Source organism: Protopterus annectens, chromosome 1.part0 (genome assembly GCF_019279795.1).
Source record: "Protopterus annectens isolate FY-2018-M chromosome 1.part0, PAN1.0, whole genome shotgun sequence".
NCBI lineage: Eukaryota > Metazoa > Chordata > Ceratodontiformes > Protopteridae > Protopterus > Protopterus annectens.
The window spans coordinates 183,539,691-183,562,594 of NC_056725.1; the positions used below are offsets into that span (position 1 = coordinate 183,539,691).

At 36.7% G+C, this 22,904-nt stretch overlaps 1 protein-coding gene across 6 annotated transcripts in view; it reads right to left on the reverse strand.

The window, feature by feature from the left end:
- LOC122788802 (SPARC-related modular calcium-binding protein 1-like) overlaps window positions 1-22,904 on the reverse strand; it is a 1,601,573-nt gene that overhangs the window by 517,781 nt on the left and 1,060,888 nt on the right. For 4 of the 6 annotated variants that reach the window (XM_044055793.1, XM_044055707.1, XM_044056156.1 and 1 more), the window contains exon 6: window positions 1,728-1,817. The exons of 1 other annotated variant lie outside the window; for it this stretch is intronic. In XM_044055793.1, coding sequence (XP_043911728.1) covers window positions 1,728-1,817 — 90 coding nt within the window. The remainder of the gene's footprint in view (window positions 1-1,727; window positions 1,818-22,904) is intronic. One more of the 6 variants, XM_044055892.1, reaches the window with a different exon arrangement.

A 22,904-nucleotide genomic window follows, 5' to 3' on the forward strand; every position in this document is an offset into this window, starting at 1 on the left:
CAAGAATATAACATCTCTTTATGCTGAGGAAAAGAGGAGATATAATTCTAACCTATTATACCTATTCTAATGGCCATAAACTTTTTGGTCAGCAAACAAAATAGTGTTAGACAGACATTCCTAAAGCTGCTATGATAATCTCAGATATGAGCACATGCCATGAGAATACAACCCAAAGCCTTCAGTTTTTTCTGGCATTAAAGATATGTGCGTTGTCTCTTAAGTCACTAACACTGCAAGTGTTCCATGGGTGCTGAATGTTAATAACCACGAGGTGAATTTTGTGCCCATTACCAGCAGATTGGATCTGATAGTTGCTTGATGAGATAGATAGTGGTATAGGGCAGTAATTGTAAGCATCCTACCAGAACATTCTTCCAGACATGGCATATAGGAGAATCAGGGACAACTAGTGAAGAAAAATGTCAGGGTTGAGGGATGACTGGTTTTGAATTACCTCCACTGTTTATACATCTTAGTGTTTGATATATTTAGTAGAAATAAGAATAAATGCTGCTGCTAGTTTTGCTCCTGGTTCCAAACATATGTTATGAATTTGTTTTGTATTATTTGTTTTGTGATATATTTTGTTTTCCTACTTTTGCAGTATATTACAACAGCTGATATTAGGATTTGGGTCATCTGGATTTTTATTTTCAGTAGTTTAGATTTCTGAAATCATAACTGATACTTAGTGAAGGATATAGACAGATGAATGGAAAGTAAGATGAACATGGGGAAAGTACTTAAGATGTAAGATAGTTGGTGTGTATAGCAGTTATTGATAAAGCTAGTGGTCATCCCTGACTGTTGGACATGACTCTCATCAGATTTATTTCAAATTTAAAAGTATATTCAGAGCAAAAAAAAAAAAACAATTAGTTATGAGCTTATAATACAAACTGTGTTTAACCTGCTTGATCAAAGATATGCATATTTCTTATATATTTTTAAAGAAAAAAAGACTTTGAAGATATGCAGTTTTTTGGCTGTCTCCTCCCTTAAGAAGAAGAAGAAGCAGGATTATTATGGAACAGCCTTTTAAATGATATTTTATAGGAATTACAGGGGCATTTTTGGATGAAAGATAATTAAACAGTTAAAATAAGTCTTACTATCATCATTAGAGACTGGGTGAAGGAACCTGCCCAAGCAAAAACTAAAATAAGACAGTAGGTAGAGAAAGGGAAGGACCAGGACCAGGGAATTCCCAAAAGGTCTTGTGTCCTGTAGGAGAGATCAGATGGCTGTTTGCAGCCAAGATCCTCTATGTTTTGCTAAGACTTGTGATGGCTGAATCAGATAAGGCATCTGAGCATCTATTATTTCAAGGACACTACTCAGTAAACTGGTGATGCAATATGGCATGATGCCTTCCTGATATTGATACCAACGATTCATTTGAAATAAGTTTTTTGATACAACATCTAAGAATGTATTGAAAATGGTTACAGGTGCATATTTTCATTTCCAGACTCAAAATGACAGATAATTTCAGGATGTTTGATCCACATGTTATTGTAAACAGTTATAAGTGAAAAGTGACTTTTGTCAGTTATTGCGAAACTGCTAGGAAATGTAGTCAGACATAAAATGGAGGAGAAAAGATAACACCATTCTTACTGTAAAATAGTTCACACTTCTGATCTTGTAGTAACTAAAATGCATAAATGACATAATACTGAGATTATTATTATTAATAAGCGAGTGATATGAAGACTGCTTACCTTCTGCTTTGCTGTGCAAGTAGACTTCTGGGGTAGGTTTTGGTTTCACCCCCTCTTCTGCATTCAGAGAAGAGAAAAATTCAAAGGCAACTATTATTGAGGTTAGTGTTAGCTAGTCTCCTGGAAGTCTGATTAAGATTAAAAATAGAGAAGTACATGAATTATTTTCAAATCCATTGCATATTGTACTTCAGTTATTAGTAAAATTATGTAATAGAACCCAGTATATGCACTCTACAGTGTATCATCACTTATATGTTTGATATATACAGTTTTTCTACTAATTTGTGGTGATTTTACAAGCAGAAATTAATTAAAAAGCTGTCTGACATGAATAAAAAGGCAACAAACTAATGGGACTAAATTTGATTTGAGAAACTATTAATCCCACGTGAACAATGAAGATATTTAGCCCTCTACCAGACAAGGCCAACAGTATCAAAATAGTCACTGATTCTCACTTTCAATTTACTTGTAAAAAAGCAAGTGACTGACCATTTCTCAAGTGATGTTAATAGTGTGATTGTTAAAATTTTTCTCAGAAAGTCTGGATTCTGATGAACTATCAGTGGTAACTAAGGGTTAGAATTCTGTGCTACAAGTAAGTTAATCATTTTTGATGTGTTTGATTTATAATCGCTCACAAGAAAAGTTAAGTACAAATTAATTATTAATCAGAATAATGAAATTATCTCAAAAGACTCCATAGGAAACCTTATATTTGTATACCTGCTGTGTCCATGATCTGTTATGTGAAAAATCACATCAGTGAGATCTGAATAGTACAGCTTAATGAGAGTAACAGTTACTATGATAATTTAACAACAAAGAAGAAGTCTTACTTGGGCAGGTACAGTGTGTAATGAGTTTTACATTGCTCAGAAAAGATGTACGGTGATGACACTAGACAGGGTTAAGTTAGAAACAAGTATGCAACTTTGTGTGTGTATGTATGTGTGTGTGTGTGTGTGTGTGTGTGTGTGTGTGTGTGTGTGTGTGTGTGTGTGTGTGTGTGTGTGCGTGTGTCTGTGTGTGTTTGTGTGTGTGCGTGTGTGTGTGTGTGTGTGAGTGCCAGTACAGATATTTTAATCCTCTATTTAGAAAAAAACAATTAATTTGTTAAAGCGTTAAATGACATGAAATAAAATACAAGCGATTGTCGGTAATTACAGATGTAAATGCACTTCATATGAAAATCACGTATGAATTAGACTTAGATGAATTTTAATTTGGTTCTGCTATCAGAGCTTGTAACTAAAACACTTTAATCTAATATTGCCTAATAACTGAAAATCTACTCATTGCATGTAATGAAACGGCTCAGAATAAATATTTTTCAAGAATTTAAGACCACACCCAATCATCCCTAACTTATATATACCAATTGCAACATTTAGAAAAGGAAAAACTTTTCAAAACAGAACACACCTGCTTTGTTTTAGCATGAGCAAGCAAAATATTGTCCCCTCATGAATGTATAAAGAAGTCATCAAATTCTGAGTGTCAGAAGGCACTCAGAGTGCTTTTGGTACAATACAGGCCACCTTATCAGTATTGCAAATGGTTTTAAGGTTATGTTACAAACAAACAACAAATCAAAGGTACTGCAATGGGTGCAAATGTTGCATCATTTTATGCAAACCTATGTGTCGCCTGTTGGAAGCATAATTTAAATTTAGCTTACTAAAGATGTCATCGTTTACAAGCATTTCATAAATGATAATTTTTTTATTTGCTGGTTTAAGTATTAGTATTTAATGTTATTTCTGAAATTTGTAAATAGCAATCAGTTCTGTTTAGCCTTTAGGTTTACTATTAGAAAATTCTGTATCTGACATTTCTGGATGTGACAATGCGCTGAGATTTTTCTGCATACTTAATGTGTATTTATGGAAATTGTTTTAAAAACAAATTGTTTCACTTCAAGAGCCCCCCCCCCCCTTGTGTTAAAAAATACCCGAAAAGTTAGCTTATCAGGGTTAATAGAAATACTAAGGAAGATGCTAAGTTTTTTTCTTAATATGTACACCTGAAATATTGCAAAGATTTAGGCATTGGGAATACACAGTGGCAGTAATCATAGAAAGCTTTGAGCAATTAGAAAATAGTAGGTCCAAAAGGCACGGCTATAAAGTTTGTTCTAAGTTCTGTAAGCAAAAATATTTAATGTTATGACGTGGGTTTCTTTTTTTGAAATTGCATAGATGCTCATAAAGACTTTTATATAACAAACATTGGTCTTGTCCTACTATTGAAAGTTTCGTAAAAGAGACAGCTGAGATAAGCCCTCCATTTAAAATTATTAAAATGGGAGGGGGAGGACTGTTAAACAAAGGTTATTAAAAAGACAAAAACACAATAAAATAGTTGGCACTTTTAGCTGCAGCAACTGTTGAAGTTGCTAGTTTCTTTTGAATAAAGAACAAAACTGTAAATATCCATATTTAGTTAGAAGGTTTTATCTAATTGCTTTTTTTACCTGCAATATGAGTAATCTTTATGTACACAGCATACTGCACATTTCTTTTATGTAGGTAAGCCTGAAAAAAGTCTGCACCTGAAGATTTGAAAGCATTATTATGATATTGAAAAATAAAGCAGGAGCCATGCATAATGATTCAGATCATTTTTTCAGATTCATGAATATTAACTTTTTATAACAAGATTTTATTGAGATGGACATGTGCAAAGAGCTACTCCATATAGACACTCACTGGAAGAATATTGTGATAACATAAGACCCATCAGGTTAAAATGAATAATTCTCCCTTATTCCTGTGCTGAAAAGAAAAACAGTTCATTTAGTGAGTCAACTACTTTGTTAATTACTTTGTTATTTTGATCAGGTCTTTTAAATATGGGAATGCTGGATTTCATTGCAAAGGTTGTACTTTCATATCTCGAAAAATCAGTTTTCACCTTTTTTACTTTAAAATTTATATCAGAAAGGCTGAGAAGTATTTAGTAAATGTTTTTGGATTTTATATCTACTGATTCTGTTTCTTTACAGGCTACCATGATCCCATATTATTGGTTTTGCCTGAAATTGACATGCACAATTAAAATATGTATGAAAAATACATTCAGAAGAGTACTGGACCAAAAGCAATCCCAGTTGTACTCAACAAGTTAATAATATAATTCTGACATTATCCAATTTATTTAGTACTGGTTCTACTCTTATCTCCTCCATTTTCAAATCAGACTCCTGTGTGGGACTGAATCAAAGCCCTTACTGAAGTAATAATAATAACTTATCTCTTAGCCAGACAGGCTTAGTAGACACACAATCTCTTTTCAGGGGAGACACAGGAGCAATGTCTGGTTAAGTGACTTGCTCGTGGTCACCCAGTAAACAAATGAAGGCTGTGGAAGTCAAACCTTGTATCACAGGAACTTAAGCTTGTAGCCTTAACCTCTGTGCCAACTGCCAGAAATGTTAGTGCAACAAAATTGTACCTAATAGCAGTGTTCTCTCATATACACCTGCAACCATATTCTAAAACTGGATACAGTCTGACTGACAAATCTTTCTAGCCACACATACACCTTGGTTACTGTCTTGGAAGCTGTTGCCCAATTGGTATTAAACAGAGATCCCATCTGCATGAGTTGGTGGTAGCTCAGTAAAAGGTCTCAAGGCACCTACCAAAAGAGAAATGGAAGTTACCTGATACTCTGGCCAAATTACACCTAGCAGTATAAATACCACCTCGGTTCTCCATTGGAAAGTGGCCATCAGTGTATTTGGACTAACCCAATTAACAAAGGAAAAATAAATAAATAAATACCATTATTATATATGTAATATAGATTTTTATATGTGTATGTGTGTGTGTCTATGTGTTATCATCTTTTCATCAAATTTTTATTTTGTCAAACGGATGGAGTGTGAGCATGAAGGTTTAAATGTATGTCTAAATGATAAATTCTATGAAGAATAACAAATGCCTTTTAATATCACCTTATTAAAACAGTTTCATCCTTCTAGCTGATTATTTTTTTGGTCAAATGTGTCTGTGGCTGGGTGGGCAAGTGTCAGAAGTACAATGATGGATTTGTTTAGGTGATTGTGAGTTAGACAGTGGGAGTGTGTGTGTGTGTGTGTGTGTGTGTGTGTGTGTGTGTGTGTGTGTGTGTGTGTGTGTGTGTGTGTTTGGTGTGTTGTTGATGTTTTCAGGTTACAGTAAGGGCCTAGGTAAGGGGTATGTGCACATGTTTAAGGTTTAGTGTTAGAATTAGGGTGAAATATAATGTTTTGCGGATCTATGGTAGTGTGTATATTGTATGTCTGAGATGTCTTCTGTAGTAGTAGCATTACAGGAAGGGTTTTTCTAAGGTGAGGTGTAATTTTGGATTAGGGATAGAGTCAGGGTTAGGGTTGACATATACTAGTAAAGTAAATCAAGGGGCAAAGCAATACTCCAGTCACAAATTGGTCTGTAACTTTGTATATCAATTACTGGCAGTTATTTCAATGTTCTGAAGATGAAACAACATCAATATTATCATCCAAAAGGCAGCAGATCCACTTTTTCTATCAAATAACAAAACAAATGGTGTAAATTCACAATATATCAAGCATACATCTATAAAAGTGTACCAATTACAGAATATAGACATGGTTTTCCTACTAATTCTAGTGTATCTTCATAAATGAAAGAAATTTGACAGCGACTCTCCATTATACTATCTGATATTTAATAAAATAGTTATTATGAAAAGTTTAACCCAATAAAACACCATCGATCTTGGATAGCAACATTCTAATGAATTATTTTCCGTGGTATACCTAAAAACATTGATACAGTTTGCAGTTTTTACATTTTTAATCAAATTGCATTTGTTAAAGACAGACAATGTAAAATTCCAAATATTTTAACAGATTTTCAAGCCCAAAAATATGTATTAAATCTGACACTGAATTATCCTTATAAATCAGACTGAGTGAAATTATTAGGTCACTCACTGCATCCAGCTTATGATGAGATATAAGTATTGTGGGCAAAATAGATTGGTGATGCATGAGTTTTTAATATAAGAATGTATTGTATGCATTATTCCATATCACCTATCATTTATATTCTAGATTACCAACCATTCAGAATAGGTACTTATAACTTTTTAATAATAAATTGAATGTAAACTTAGACCAGCATATTAAATCTTCTTTTTATTAAATTAACTGAATTGCCTAGATTTATATCAGAAAGTGCGCCACCACCATATTTGTATTTAATTCCAAGATATTGCATCTAGTACATAATTTTGAGGATTAGCTGATTGTAATCAGTGATATTCATAAATATATAAGGAAATATTATTTATTTACTTATGTTCAACATGTAAGTTGACATTTTATTATAATCCTCTACTTTGTCTAGCATTTCCAGTATGACTTGTTTCAGGGATAATAACGCCAAAATACTATCTTCAAATTATGTAAGATTTTCCACCTTCTTCCAAAACAGATAACCATATATTCATAGCAGCGTATAATATTTTAAAAGAGAAGCTTGGATAGAATAATATAGGCATGGAGAAAGATGGCATCTTTGTTGGAGTCAAGTTAAACTATTAATAGAAAGGAAAATTAACCCATTTATTGTGAAATAAGCAAATACTGATTTATAAAGTATACTGAAATCATTGCTCAGAGAAACTTAATTTCTGTTGACCTTTATAAAGGAAAAGGACATGTACCTTATCAAAAGTTTTATCAGCATCAAGTGCAACCCCCCCCCCCCCAAGATTTGGCAGATTGTTTAGATTTTTCATTATGATATAAGATTAATTCCAGTTTAAGATTACTTTTTTTGGTTTGTCTTCCAGACTGCTAATTGTGAAATATTTAGCAAAGATTGTAGCAAGTAATTCAATATCCATCTTTATTCAGGATATGAGTCTGTGCGTTAGGCCAGGCAAGTCAGAACGTAAAAATCTACTGCCAATCATTAGCAGACCAGAGTTACGCTGTGGTGACCCCTAACCGGGAAAAGCCGAAAGACACAACATTCAGGATATGAGTCACTAATTTGTTAAGAAGTAAAAAATCCATATTAATTTTTAAGATGAAATACGTTTGAGATTGATTTAAATGATTGCACTAGATTTGTTTTCTTTGATAGTTTTATTAAATAGTGTCTGTAGAATTTTACTTTTGTTTATGTTTCTATATAAAGATACATCAAAACTGTCACTACAAGGGTCTATAAAATTTTGTAAGGCACCTAAAACCTCTGTCACTTCTTATAAAGATAAGTATTTTTGTAAGATATATATCATCTCATCATCTCAAATATCGAACTGTATTTAGTTTAAATTTATGTAAATAGTTTTAAAGTATATTTGTTTAATTTGAAAATCTAAGGACTAATGAATAGTTTTGTATGTGTTGAAGAAAAAATATATTCCTCAGGTTTGTGGAATAATTTATTAGCTTTCAACCATAATATATTATTAGAACTCTGACTGAGTTTTAGAATATTTGCCAGTACCTTAGAATAGATGTCTTTTAGAATTTATTTATTTTTCCCATTTGTTGTCCAGGTTTGTCCAACTGAGATAAGTAGCCCCTTTTCAGCAGAAGCCCGGGGAGAAGAGCTCCACGTGTTCTACAAATTATAATTTACAAAAATAGGTAAACAATCAAAAACTGGTTTGCAAAAAATATTCAAATTAACATATACATAAAAACAAGGATTTACTACAGTAAACTAATCATTATGTCTGTCAGATTTAGAATCCTACATAATACAGAAGGACTAATAATAGTTTTATCACCAGACGTAAAATCTTACATTATGCAGATAAGAATTATGTAATGTGCATAGGATAGAGAAGTTAATGTGAGACAAGGTCTAGAGAGCTAGAGGAGGTTACATAGGTTGGGAGCAGATAGAGGTGTGCAGTTAGGGTTGATAAGCTGTTTAAGGGGGATGGGTACAAGAGCAAGTCCATTGGCTTAATAGGTATTCTTTAGTGACTAGCTTGAATTGACAACTTGCTTGAGTGACCTGATCTCTAGTGGGAGTTTGTTCCGTGCCTTGGAAGGATTATAGCTATAGAGAATACATCCTTTCTTAGTTTTAGGTTTGTGGATTTGTAGCAGATCTAGGTTAAAGCTCCGGAGGGATCTAGCAGGTGAATAGTGGGAGATGACAGATGATAGGGTAGGACAGTAAGAAGGCTGATAAAGGATGGAGTGGATGATCTGGAGTTGAGGGAGAAGAAGCTGGTGAGGTAGTTCAAGCCAGTTAAGGTGTTTGAGTAAGAGACAGTGATGTTACTTGTAAGTTTAATGTGGTACAAATTTGGCTATCTTATTGTAGGTAGATTCAAGTTTGGCAAGGAGTGTGGAATTGAGGCAAGTAAGAATTTGAGATCCATAAAATAGACTGGGTAGGAGGTAGGCATAAGAGAGAGTTACTTTAGTTTCACTCATGAGAAACAGTTTGTTGCGGTAGATGAGCCCTAGTTTCTGATGAGTTTTCTTGATACAATTGTTAATGTGTAGATTAAATTTAAGTTGGTCGTCAGTGATGACACCAAGGGGTTTAGTGCTAGTTTCCACCTTGATATATGTGTTATTGAGGGACAGGATTGTGAAAGTGAATTTAATGTGGTTTTACTTTTTAGGAAGAAAAAGCAGTAGCTTATTTTTTTGGAGTTAAGGATAAGCTGGTTATCAGAGAGCCAATTTTCTACTGAGTTAAAGGATGTCTGTGTTGTAGAGATGAGTTTGGCAGGAGAGTCAGCAATAGTGATGACAACAGAGTCATCAGCGTATTGGACCAGTAATGACTGAAAACAGGAAGAATAAAGATAATTAGTGAAGATGTTGAAGAGTAGTAGACCAAGGATGGAACCCTGAGGGATACCTATTTTAACTGGGAGAGGAGGGGAGAGTGCAGATTGCCACTTCATGCTTGAGATCTATCAGTGAGATAGCTGGAAAACCATGCAATAGTAGCAGGGGAGAAGTTAAGGTTAGCTAGTTTGTGCAGCTGGAGAGGGTGAGAGATGGTGTCAAAAGCTTTAGAGAGAACTAAGAATAGGCAGGAGATGAGTTTATTCTTATCTCTGACAAGGGATATAGTGTTAAGGAATGATAGGGCAGTAGTAGTACTATGCTTTGGTCTAAAGCCATGTTGAGTAGGTGTAAGCAGATTTTCAGAGAGTAGGTAGTGTACAACTTGTTTATGTATGCATTTTTCTAGAATTTTAGAGAGGGGATGGCAATTGGACTAAAGTTAGTGCTGTCTGAGGCGTCACCTCCTTTATGTATTGGTAGAGTGAAGAATTGTTTCCATACGGAAGGGACTTTGGACTCGGAAATGGAGTGGTTGATTAACACAGATGCAGGGAGAGCAAGAGAGTCAGCGGCTAAGTGAAGGAAAAGGGAAGGAATGCTGTCAGTCAAAGCTGAGCATGGTTTGAATTTAGAAAGTAAGGATTTGATGTAGCTAGTGGGTACAGGTTTGAGGGGGAAAATAATTTGATGAGAGTATAGTGGGATTTGATAGAGAGTGGTTTGAAATATTATTAAAGTAGATGAAGTGGCACTGGGGTTAAATAGTTTGGATATAAAGTCAATGAAATATGTAATGAAGGTGGAGGCAGTATCTTTGGGAGTGTTATCAAGACAAGGACTGGGGGAGCAGGGACCACCAGGATGTAGTATGTGGTTAAAGGAGTTGCAAAAGTTTGGGGGGCTAGATTTCAAGGTTGAGGGTGGATTACAGTAAAAGTTTCTTTTATCTTTATTAATACACTAATTTATATTATACTAATAATTTTTGGTCTGATTTCTAAGTTCTTTGTATTTTAGCAAGTCTGCAGGAAGTTTTGTTTTGGTCCATGTTTTCCGTGCTCTGTCTCTATTTTTCATTAGGATGCAGGTGGAATTTGATAGCCATAATCCAGTCGATAAGGGTGCTGTATGTATGAGAGTTGTTGGTATGGGTGGCATCAGTGATAAGTTGAGTAACACTGTACAAGTTGATGTGTAAGGAAGAATTTGGGGTACAGAGAGTTAACCAATTAATATTGACATCACCTCAGTACTATGGTGACTCTGTACTACTGTTCTCTAATGTACAAATATGTAAATAAGCATTATATATTATTCTATGTTGCTATTTTACTTTGCTTATGTTTTTACTTATGTTGTAAGTTGGTTTGGTATGTTTGTAACTTATTTTATGTACTACTTGCTTAACTGTTACTATATCTACTATGTTTTATGGAGCTTTTCTCCCCGGGCCTCCACTGAAAACGGGCTCCTTGAGCCCAGTGGACCTCCCGGTCATCAAACTGGAAATAAATAAAGAAAGAAACAATAATGGTCTCATTAGGGACATGTTGAGAGAAGTATGAGAGTATGTTTTCCAGCAGGGGTAAATTATCTCCGGGGGGATGTAGATTGCCACTCTTGTGATGCTGGTATGGGTGTTAAGTACAAGGTTGTCTGTCAGTATTTCAGCAGGGGAAAAGGACAGGACAGTTTTATTAGGAGTCGTCAGAGTAAGGTGGTTAGAGTAAACAATGGCAACTCTACTTTTCCCTTCCTTCTTTTTTTTTCAAAAATAGATTGATTTATAGGCTCCAAAACATAGTAAATAAACCAAGAGAGGCTCCAAACCACAGTTTCAGCATAAAAATAATTCCACTAAAATCCTCAGAAATTGAAAGAAACATTTGATTTTAGTGCTTTTGTTTTAATAAGTACAAAACTTCTTCAGATGAAACAGTGAAAAATCTAAGCCAGTTAAAAAGGAAGCTTACAAAATACCCTGAATCACATGAAAACCAAACCATCTTTCACTCATAGAAATTTAAAGCTATACATCCCTAATAAAAGTCTTCACTTAATCTCTTAAATTACATAGTGTCCCGTGGTTGTTACTGTTGCACAAAAAGAAATTCAAAGAAATCCATATAAGACTAGGCTCAATTCATATTAACTAGCAATAGGCAACTGTAGCACAAATTTAATTTTTGTTTTTTCATCCCTCTAAATGTGGAAGAATCAAAGTAGGTTCATATGTGAATTAGACTTACTATATGGTATACCTATGTATAAATTACTCATGGTGGGATAAAAACATGTAAATAATGTCTCATGAAGTTTCTGAGTCTGTTGTTAACTAACTTTTAACATTGTGGATAATCCATGCTTCCATCCATCCATCCCCAACCCCTTTTTCCTACGTTTGCACATGGGCTGAGGGTATCACTTCACCAGTGACAATCATCTAGAGCTAATGTTCAAACTGCTGGGTACTGCAGTAATGAAATGAAAATTAGAATGACAGTGTAAACTTGTGGATAACAATGAACACCAAAATCACAGTTTTCTGAAAGTCTCTGGGCCGGATTCATGAATCCCTACACTTAGTGTTGTGTGCACAATGCGCACACAATAGCGCACTATTTGGCATTCAATAAAAACCTCTGCAATTCATGCACACCATCAAAACAAGGAAAATCTGCACAATATGCTAATAAAAGCATAAGTAGTTAAATTACATGCTAATTAACCAGTCCAACATGGTGTTGCTATTCAGGAACGTATAAAGTGATCGCTTACATTAGTGCTCCCTTTTGTCCTGAAATCCAAAACTTTGAAATAGAGCAAACAAAGACACTTAAAAAATGTTAGGGGCTCCTGCTGCCATCATTATTCTGTATGTGCAACAGGCTTTAATTCGAGGTGCTTCCGCTGCCAAAAAGGAGAAGGGGGATCAAAATCCATTCCACATATCATGGACTGCATTTAATGTAATCGCAGACTGATACAGGGTGGCCAGGTTAACAGCAGAGGAAATATGCACCCTCTTCCACCCTCACCAGTGACCTCAGGGAAATTATGGAGAACCCATCCTAGTGAGAACAAAGGTCTGGTGCAGTGGTGCAGCATTACATGAACCAAAAAGAAAAGATGAACTAAAGACCACAGACGAAGAATCCACTTAAAACACCAGTTTATTGCACCTCTAGCGCTTCGGCAACCGCCTTCAAGGAGTATAAAACATCACATAACCTACACAGTTTATATACCCTAATACAACTATCAATTAAACAAGCAGCCTAAACCAATTAATCAATAAACATTAAAAAATACTTAATACTACTTTCTCATCAGATAAGAAGCCTCCACTTACATTCCACATTCAGACCCTGAGGAAATAAAGTGTCATATTTCAAAATAAAAATGCTTTCTTTATATAACAACTTCTTTTTATACAAATCATCAGAAAATACACCCTTCATAATATGTTCTAAGATAGTGGCTTGTAACCCATTTGGATTAGAATTGTGAACCAGCATAACATGTTTAGCAACAGGGTTATCTTCTTTATTATTTATAATATTCCTGACATGCTCCTGCAGTCTAGTTTTAAACTTCCTTTTACTTTCTCCTATATATACAAGGTTACATGGACATTTCAACGCATAAATAATACCTTCAGTATTACAGCTATATATTTTTTTAACCTCAAATACATGGCTATTTATATACTTAAACGTTGGAACAATATAATGACATACATTGCAATGACCACAGGGTGAAGTTCCTAGTTTCTGCATGGTCCTATATTGTAATGTCTCAGTGGGATATTTAAATTTATTATGTACCAAGATATCTTTAAAATTCCTACCTCTATGAAATGAGATGCCTAAAGACCTAGACAATAAATGTTTTAGGTCCATTGATCTAAACAAAAAATTCCAGTAGTGTTGAACAATATCTATTAAAACATCACTGAAAACATTATATGTAGAGACAAAATAAACTAGTCTTTTCTCTTGAGTTCTAACATCTAACTTCTACCCCTTACTTCCATACTTATAAGTACCAACTTTATGTTGTTCATTAATAGCCTTATCTATAGCTGTTTGAATACTAGCTTCACTAGTATCACTTCAGTGGTGCAGCAGTTTGCGTTGTCGCCTCACAGCATGAGGTTCCCCAATTTGATTCTCGGCTGGGGTGTCTTCTGTGCAGAGTCTGCATGTCCTCCCTGCATTCATGTGGGTTTCCTCCGGATGCTCTGGTTTCCTCCCATGTTACAAACACATGCATCTGGAGCATTTCTCCCTGGGTCTCTGCTGAAAATTGGCTTGTTCCAAGTCGGGCAATCCCGGTAAACAAATGTTAAATAAATAAAAGTTAAATAAATAAAAATAAATAAAGTCTATATAGCATTATGAATACTAGCTACAGACACTTTCCAGAGGTCCACAGGAATATTTTATTTTATTTTATTTTATTTATTTTACATTTGTTGACCGGGCTAGTCTAGCTGGATATATGTCCATTTTCAGTAGAGGCCCGGGGAGAAAAGCTCCACTAGTTGTAACAAGTATCATCATAAAAAAGGCATTAAAATGTTACATTATAAACATAAGAAATTATACCAAGTTAAACAGATAATATTAAATGAACAAAAAATTTTTTTTTTTTTGTGCAGTGAAAGTTAACAAGGGAAAGGGTGAAGGAAAAAATGAGGTTAATCTGGATTAGTGCAGGAGCAAAGCCAATGTTTATTGAGATACATTTTCAGTTGTCTTTTAAAAAGTAGGAAAGAGGTCAAAGATGTGATATCAGAGGGTAGTTTATTCCATATTTTTCCAACAGAGTTGGAGAATAGACAGTCGCCTGCATAATTGTTGGATTTGGTAATATTAATCTGAAGTTTATTTGAAGAACGTAGTTGTTTCAGGTTATTGTATGGTGAAATAATGCTAGAAAGTATTGGTGTGTTAGCTGGCTGATATAGAATCTTATAAGCTATTAAGAGCTGTTGAAGTACAAGTTGGTTAGGAAGTTCAATCCAGCCTAGTTCTTTTAAGTTCAAACAGTGATGAGTTTGAAAAGGAGATCCTACTGCGAATCGAGCTATATTATAATAGGATGTTGCTAGTTTTTTAATGTTGTGTTTGGAAAGATTAGTGTAAATGGGGGAAGCATAGAGAAGAGTAGAGATTAGGTGAGATCTAGCTATGGTGGACCTTGCTGTAGGTGTTAGGAAAGGTTTGATTCTATAAAGGGATCCTATTTTTTTATTAACTAATTTTATTGTGTTGTTGATGTGAGAGTCAAAGTTGAGGTTATTATCAATAGTTATACCTAATAGTTTTGGGTCAAGTCAGGAGAAATGAGAGTACCGTCAGAGGAGGTAAGAGTAAAATATGGTGGAGTAGATTTACGAGTAGGTGAAAAAAGTAACAGTTTGGTTTTTTTGGGGTTAAGGAGTAGACAGCGGTGAGAGAACCAGTGTTCTACAGTGTTAAAAGCTTTTTGAGTAAGAGACTGGAGTTCTGTTTGAGAGGTAGCAGTACAGATTAAAGTAGAGTCGTCTGTGTATTGTATGCAGGTAGTATATGGGATAGCAGATTGTAGGTCGTTAATAAAGAATGAAAATAGAAGAGGGCCTAGGATAGAGCCTTGAGGTACACCTAAAGAGATAGTGAGAAGATTTGAGAGTGAATTTTTCCAGAGTACTGCCTGCTGACGATTTTCAAGGTAAGATGTAAACCATGATAAGGCATGATGGTCGAGAGCAAGAGATTTTAGTATGTGTAGTAGAAGTTTATGATTCACCATATCAAAAGCTTTGGATAGGTCGATGAAGACTGAGGATGATAGATAGTTGTTGTTACGGTTAGTGTTGATGGAGTTAGTAAAGGAGAGTAAAGCAGTAGTGGTACTGTGTGAAGGTCTGAAACCATGCTGACAGTTGGAGAGTAGGTTGTTATTGAGAAGGTGATTAAGTATTTGTTTGTGAATACATTTTTCCATGATTTTAGCGATTGGTGAAAGGAGTGCTATTGGTTGAAAATTAGAAAGATCATTGGACTTTCCCCCTTTATGTAGTGGTATGATATGAGATATCTTCCAGATAGAGGGGAAAATTCCTTCCTTTATAGATCTATTAATCAGGATGGAAATAGGGTAGGCTAAGACTTTAGCTCCTACCTGCAGGAATTCTGCAGGCAGTTTGTCTGCAGAGGGAGTGGTAGGTTTTAACTTTTGGAGCAGTGATGAAATAAAGGAAGTAGAAACAGGTTGTAAGTGGAGGGTGGGAGGTGGATTTGATGTAGGTGGAAGTAGGTTAGAGGTATCAGGAGATAGATGACTAGCAAGAGTTTGGATAGTATTTGTGAAGAATGAGTTGAAGTCATTCGCTATTTGTGTAGGGTTCTCAGGGTTAGAGTCCTGGGGGTCAGGTGTAATAGAATGACCAGGAGATAGTAGATTATTAATACTGGCCCAGAATTTTTTAGGTTCCTTATTGGTGGTTTGTTGCAACTGAAGGTAATAGTTCTTTTTGTCTGTCAGGATAGCTCTTTTTGTGCTGTTTCTTAGCTCTCTAAAGTTTTGGCGATCAGTTAGATTTTTAGTGTTACGCCATTTTGCCCAAGATTTGTTTCTAAGAATGATTCTATGCCTAGTATTAGTAGTTAACCAGGGTGCTACTTTTGTTTTGGTTCTGATGGTTCGACTTGGGGCATGTTGGACCAGAACAGATAAGAATGTGGAGTTGAAGTAATCTACTGCTTCATCGAGGGGGAGATAGTTTAGTGGGGTCCAATTACATTGTTTTAGTTCGGCTTGATAGTGTTCAGAGTTAAAATGCTTTTTTGTTCGTAGTGTTCTATAAGTGGCAGGTAAAGTTAGATTGGTTTTGTGTCTAATGACATAAGTTAATGAATGGTCACTTAGATCATCTGGAAGGGTACCAGACTGGTAGGTTTGTTGGGGGGTATTAATCAGAATCCAGTCTAAGATGGATTCGTGGTTGTTGGATTTATTAGTTCTGGTAGGACAGTTAATGAGTTGTGTGAAGCCATATAGGTTTATGTGGGAGGTGGGGTTTATACTATTGCAGGAATTCCAATCAATATTAAAGTCTCCTAGGACTAGTGTTTCTTGGGGGAAGTTGTTCGACAGCAAGCTAAGGATACAGTCTAGAGTGTTAGTGTTATTTCCTGGGGGGAGATATATACAAATGATATTAATAGCTTTACTAGGGTTGATTTGCAATTTGGAGCTGATTACTTCTGCATTATTGTTTAGAGGAAGATTCAGATTTATTATACTAATTTGAAGTTGTGCTTTGTAGAGAATTGCTACGCCTCCTCCCTTTTTGGTTTTGCGGTCAAGTCTAAAGATATTATACCCGGGAGGGGTAATTTCATTATCCTTAGTAGTAGGTTTTAGCCATGTTTCTGATAAACATAGGATATCAAATTGGTGAACATCTAAAAGGGCATGGAGTTGAGAAATTTTGTTACAGATGCTTCGTACATTAAGATGAGCTATTGTGAAAGAATTGGTATAGGTGATAGATGATATAGAAGAAGTTTTGTCATGTTTTTTGAAGCTATTAGTATTTGTGTAATGTGGGCCAGGGTTAGGGTGAATATCCCTATGCAACAGTGATTGGAGGAGTTTGAAATATTGGAGCTGGAACTGTTTATGTAAGTTATAGATTAATTTTTTAGTTTTTTGTTTAATATATTAGGGGTGTCAAGGCCTTAGCTTCTAGAATCTTGCATCATTTCCATAATGCAATGCTACAGCATGCAAATGATTATATCATATTTCCAAGCACCTCAGAAGGTAGAGCAACAGCCACCTGTCATCTTTCTGAAGAAATGTTAAACTGAGGTCCCATCTGCTTGAGTTGGTGGTAGCTTGGGTGAATGCAAAAGATCCCATAGCGCCTAGCTAAAAAGAGTAGGGGATGTTCCCTAATACCTTAGCTACATTCATATAATGGTATAAGCACCACCTTCATTTTTTTCTATAGGGCTAACCTAGCCAACCACAGATAAATAAACTTTCATTTACAGGTGGGGGCTGGCATAACGATTAAGGTAAGACAGGTGGTACAGGGTCTGATTCTCACTGTTCAGAGAAATTGTTTAGGCTTAAAAAGCCCAACAATGGAAACTAGCCTAGTACATACCTATGAACCCTATACAGATGAGAAGTCTGAGGAAAAACTACAAGCTGCAGATGGTGCTAGCAGATGTAGGTGTGCACAATATGTCATAGGAGGCAAAGGATACCACACAATACTACCACCTAACTGAAAAACTAAGATGCTAAGCACATACAAATATTAAAACTGATGAATGTCAAAGTCCTCAGCCTTTACTAAAGAATGTAATGGCTTTTCCTATCAGTATCAGAGAGACTCAATCCCCAAGGTGAAGGTGTGTCTATATTCATTAAGGATATCCATACCTCCAGGCTAGTTGCTCAGTATAATGCATCCGAGATTATCCAAGTGCAACTAACTCTGGGCAAAACTGCAGTTCAAATTGTAGCTTGCTCCAGATTCCCCACCATTCCCCAGGATTCCCACTCGTCTTTTCTTGATATAATGGAAAATATTAGGGTTCAACCAAACATACTAATAATGGGCGATTTCAACTACCCCACCATTAACTGGGAAAACTACTCATGTACCAACTCCTTTGCTCAAAGCTTTCTGGAATTCATAAATGCCAATGCCCTGGATCAACTTATCCATACCCCACCAGGGGCAACAATATCCTAGACCTAGTCATTACCAACATGAGCGACCGGTGTTCCACACCTGAGGTCAGCTCCTCGTTGGTCAGATCCGACCATAAGCTAATCACCCTAGATATCCACATCATGCCCCCACCCCCCATTAAGGAAATCACCGTAAAAAGATTCTCCAAAGCCAACTTCATGCTTCTTAAGACAGAAATGGTGAACTTCATGACACCCATGCAGATGAACAATACAGTTATGACTGCTGAATCCTACACAAATACACTCTATAAGCACTTACAAGAGTGCATGGATCATGCTATCCCTAACAGAACCAAGATGCTATCCTCCAAAAAAAGGAAGCCATTCTGGTAGTCCCCTGCCATAAACAAACTCTACAACAGAAGAAAGAAACAGTTGCAAAAGCGAGTAAAATCCCATGAGTGGAGGAGCTCCCTGGTCAGCCACAGTGACAAGCTGAGATCCTTCATAAAATCCTCCAAAGCTAGTTACGAAAACAAAATCGACACTGATTCTAAGGACTACCACAAGGCATTCTATAGCTATGTCAGGAATCCTAATGGCAACACCCAGATCTGCCCTGAGTTACAGCACAATGGCATGAAATTTATAGAAACAACTGATATTGCCAACATCCTGGCAGATAGGTTCAGTGCTAACTTTAATCCCCTCTCACCCCAAAAGGGCCCATATCTATACCGAAAGAATGCAGAGTCCCTGTAATCACAACTACGCAGGTAAAAACAGCACTATCTAAAGCCAAGAACACAGCATCCATGAGACTGGACAACATCTCAAGCTGCATTTTACACGAACTTCAGAACAAACTAGCTCCCCACCTAAGTACCATGTTCAATCATAGCCTCACTTCAGGCTTTGTGCCCACTGAATGGTGCACAGCAACAGTTATACCACTCCACAAAGGGGGAGTCACCACGGACCCCAGGAACTATCACCCTATTAGCCTGACAAGCCTGGGCAAGGCCATGGAACATATCATCATGGAACTCATAAACAAAGACACTGGTAACCTCCAAACTCTGGACCCCACCCAGTTCAGGTTTCTAAAAGGCAGATCATGTCTCCTAAACCTGATAGATTTCTTTGAAGCAGTCACCAAAGCTGTAGATGAGGGTAAGGTGGTTCACACAGCCTATCTTGACTTCATCAAGGCTTTCAACACCATCCCCCATTCTGGAATTATAGATAAACTCACTAAACTAGGTATAAACCCCTACGTCACAAGATGGGTTGCCAACTGGCACACTGACAAAACCCACACTGTAAAAGTTGCAGACTCCAAATCTGACTTCAAACCAGTGACAAGTGGAGTACCACAGGGTTCAGTCCTGGGTCCTCTCCTGTTTGGTATCTACTTCTCTGAAGTACAGGCTAACACCAAAGGTCTCTGGCTAACGAAGTTCACAGATGACTGCAAACTAGGAACCATAATCGAGTCCCCAAATGATGTGGACATCCTACAGACTGGCCTCACTGAGACAGATTCCTGGTGTCAGAGCCATGCCATCAAGCTCAATGCCAAAAAGTGCATTGTCATCCCCTTTGGTAAATACTCTGTACCCATGAACTACCACATAGGCGCCAGTCTACTTAACACCAAAAGTGTGATAAGAGACCTTGGGAGCCAGATGGACAGTAGTCTCTCCTTTGATAATCACATAGCCACAGTGTTCAGGAAATCCTTCTATGTGGCACACCTCATCACAAAAGAGTTCTCATCTAGGAAAAAAAGAGGTCATTGTTCCCCTCTACTCGTCACTCATTAGACTCATTATAGAGTACAATGCCCCTTTTGGAATGTACCTCATGAGACATCTACAACAGCTGGAAAGGCCGCAGAAGTACCTCACAAAGAGGATTATCAGCCTCAAACAGATTCCTTACGTTGACCATCTCAAAAAACTCCAGCTTTATTCTGTTGCATATCATCTACGCCGAGGTGATCTCTGCCTAACATACAAAGCTATGTCAAACCCAGAGCTGTTGGACATGCTCCACCTAAAGAAATCCCAATCCCTCCGAGCTACATGCTCTAGGAACCTTAACCTTGTCACCACAATAAACAGAACATGCTGGAGGGATAGATTCCTCTTCTAGAGACTTTCCAAACTCTGGAGTAAGCTACCCAGCTATATCAATCAAAGCTCCTCATTAGCACTCTTCAAGAAAAACCTTGATGAGTGGATGGGAAATAGGAAATTCACCCCGGGGATCACTTCTGTGGCTCTGCTCGACAGGGCTACAGGAAAATAATTTTCGTGGGTTGCGAAAGCCAGGGAACCTTGATGGCTAGGCTTACTTAGGCCATTGGGCCAATAGCCTAGTACCTGCCTATGAACATATAAGGACATATTTTGTAGCTGTAGTGTTATCCAAGGTAAGCGCTGAACATGTAAAAAAAAATCTCAATGATTATCCATACTTGTCAATAAGATGAAACATGTCTTAACTCTGCAGCCATATGGATGCTGATCCTCTCCCAGCTGACATTCCATTAGAGACATTGTCAGAGCCAGTGTGCCAGTCATCTTTTCCAATGAGTCACCTACATGGCTCAAGCAGTCTTGCACATCAGAATGCACAACATGCAGTACTTGAACAATCTCTTCTGAGGCCATGGTGGACCATGCCCATCCCTCCATGACAGCCGTACACATATGTTGTGTGGTACCTACTGACATACCAACATCAGGAGGAGGGGGACAGCAGACCTTCTCTGAGTGCCTCTATACAGTCACCAGACTGTAGGGAGACTCAATCAGCTCTGCAGCTGGAGGAACCAAACTACCCTGATCAACTCTGTCACCCTCAACCTGTCCTCCTTCTGAGGTCTCCATGTCATGGGTATGCGTAGGTATAATGACTGTGTCCAAAAAATGGGCAGGAGATATAGGGAACCACAGCTTCAGCATCAGACTGGTCCTCTGCACCACAAGACTGTGCTTCTTCATTACTGCCATCATCATCAGAGACTACCGATACTGATATTAGTGGGTAGGCATTCCACAGTGCTGGTGGCAGGATCACCTATGATTACGTTAATTAAAACAACAAAGAGAGAAATAGAATAAAATCAGATCAAACTTTTGTTATACTAGATGCAAATGCAAGTAAAAAATGACTTTAATATATAGATAAATCTACTTTTTGTACAGCAAGAAGGGGAAAAATGTGTTTATCATGTGCAGGTGGTCATGCAAAATCAGTACCAGATATGACTACAGAGGGGAAATGAAAGGGAGTGACAAGTATCACAATGCAAGTAATGTAATAGCCACAAAAATATACTTTACAGCTGCTCAATAAGAAGCATCTTATCCAAAACGTATCTTCAGTATCCTCCTCCAGCACCACCCTCTCTCTACCTCTTCATCTCTCCTCTCTCCCATTCCTCTTACTCACTCTTTGTATATATATATATATATATATATATATATAGAGAGAGAGAGAAAGAGAGAGAGAGAGAGAGAGAGAAAACACCTGAAATTATATACAAGAGACATTATTTATTTTATGACACACCGGGAAGTTCAGCAGTAGACACACTATGGATGTCTTCCACCTCTGCACCAATATCATTTCAAAATGGGAACCTCCTGAATAGCTGTCTGGATCTCTAACAGTAGAAAGGAACTCCTCTGTCTCAGTCAGTGGTGGTTTGGTAATATGACAACCACCAGTAGCCATGCATTCATGGGCAATTGCATCTGCTGTATGTTTCACATTTTATCATCTCACTGGCACAGTGTCTTATTTTTTGGTATAACTACCCATGTCCTCCAACATTGTTTATGACATTGACTACCTGCTCCTAGATACAGTCATGGAAGGACTTGTCAGCTCTTCTGCTCTCTGACAGGAATGAGTCCTCCCTGTGAACATAGTGCTTGTATGATAACATCATTCTCCCAACTGTGTATGGAAGTTTATGGTGACCAGAAGACTTGGGCACCACAGCCCTACAGGAGATGAAACATAAGATAAGGAAAAAAATGAATTAAACAAAGAGTGTGAGTGCTAACAAAATAAATATGTATAGATTTATTCAGGCATCATTAAAACATAAGGCTCTGTTTCAGTACACACAAAGGTAATGCAGAAATGTAACTCCCCACAATTAAAAGTAAATTAAAATCATGGATTAAAGTATATAAGGATGATAAAATGTTTAACTGTGTACTACATAGCTCCATTACAAAATAATTACTGCTTAATTACAAATGAGCAAAGTTATGTGGATTTCCATTTGATGGCAGACAAGCATATACCACAGGATAAACACATTTGTTGGACTCCAAATCTAAAATCCCTGACATTGATAACAGTGATATAACAGATTTTAGGAATAAGTCAAAATGACAATGCATTTATGTCAGAAAAACATAAAAAAGAGAATATTCCATTCATCTACATGTCCTTGGAATTTATACAGGACAACTGTGAGAAAAGGCTTATGTAGGACCTTTAATGTAAAGTGATCCAATGTTACCTGCTGAGTGTATGTAAGCTACTATCATGTCTTCATAAATATGTCTGTTGGGATTCACTTTATATCCTCAAAATACTGAAATGTCGAAATTCAGTATTTCAAAACTATA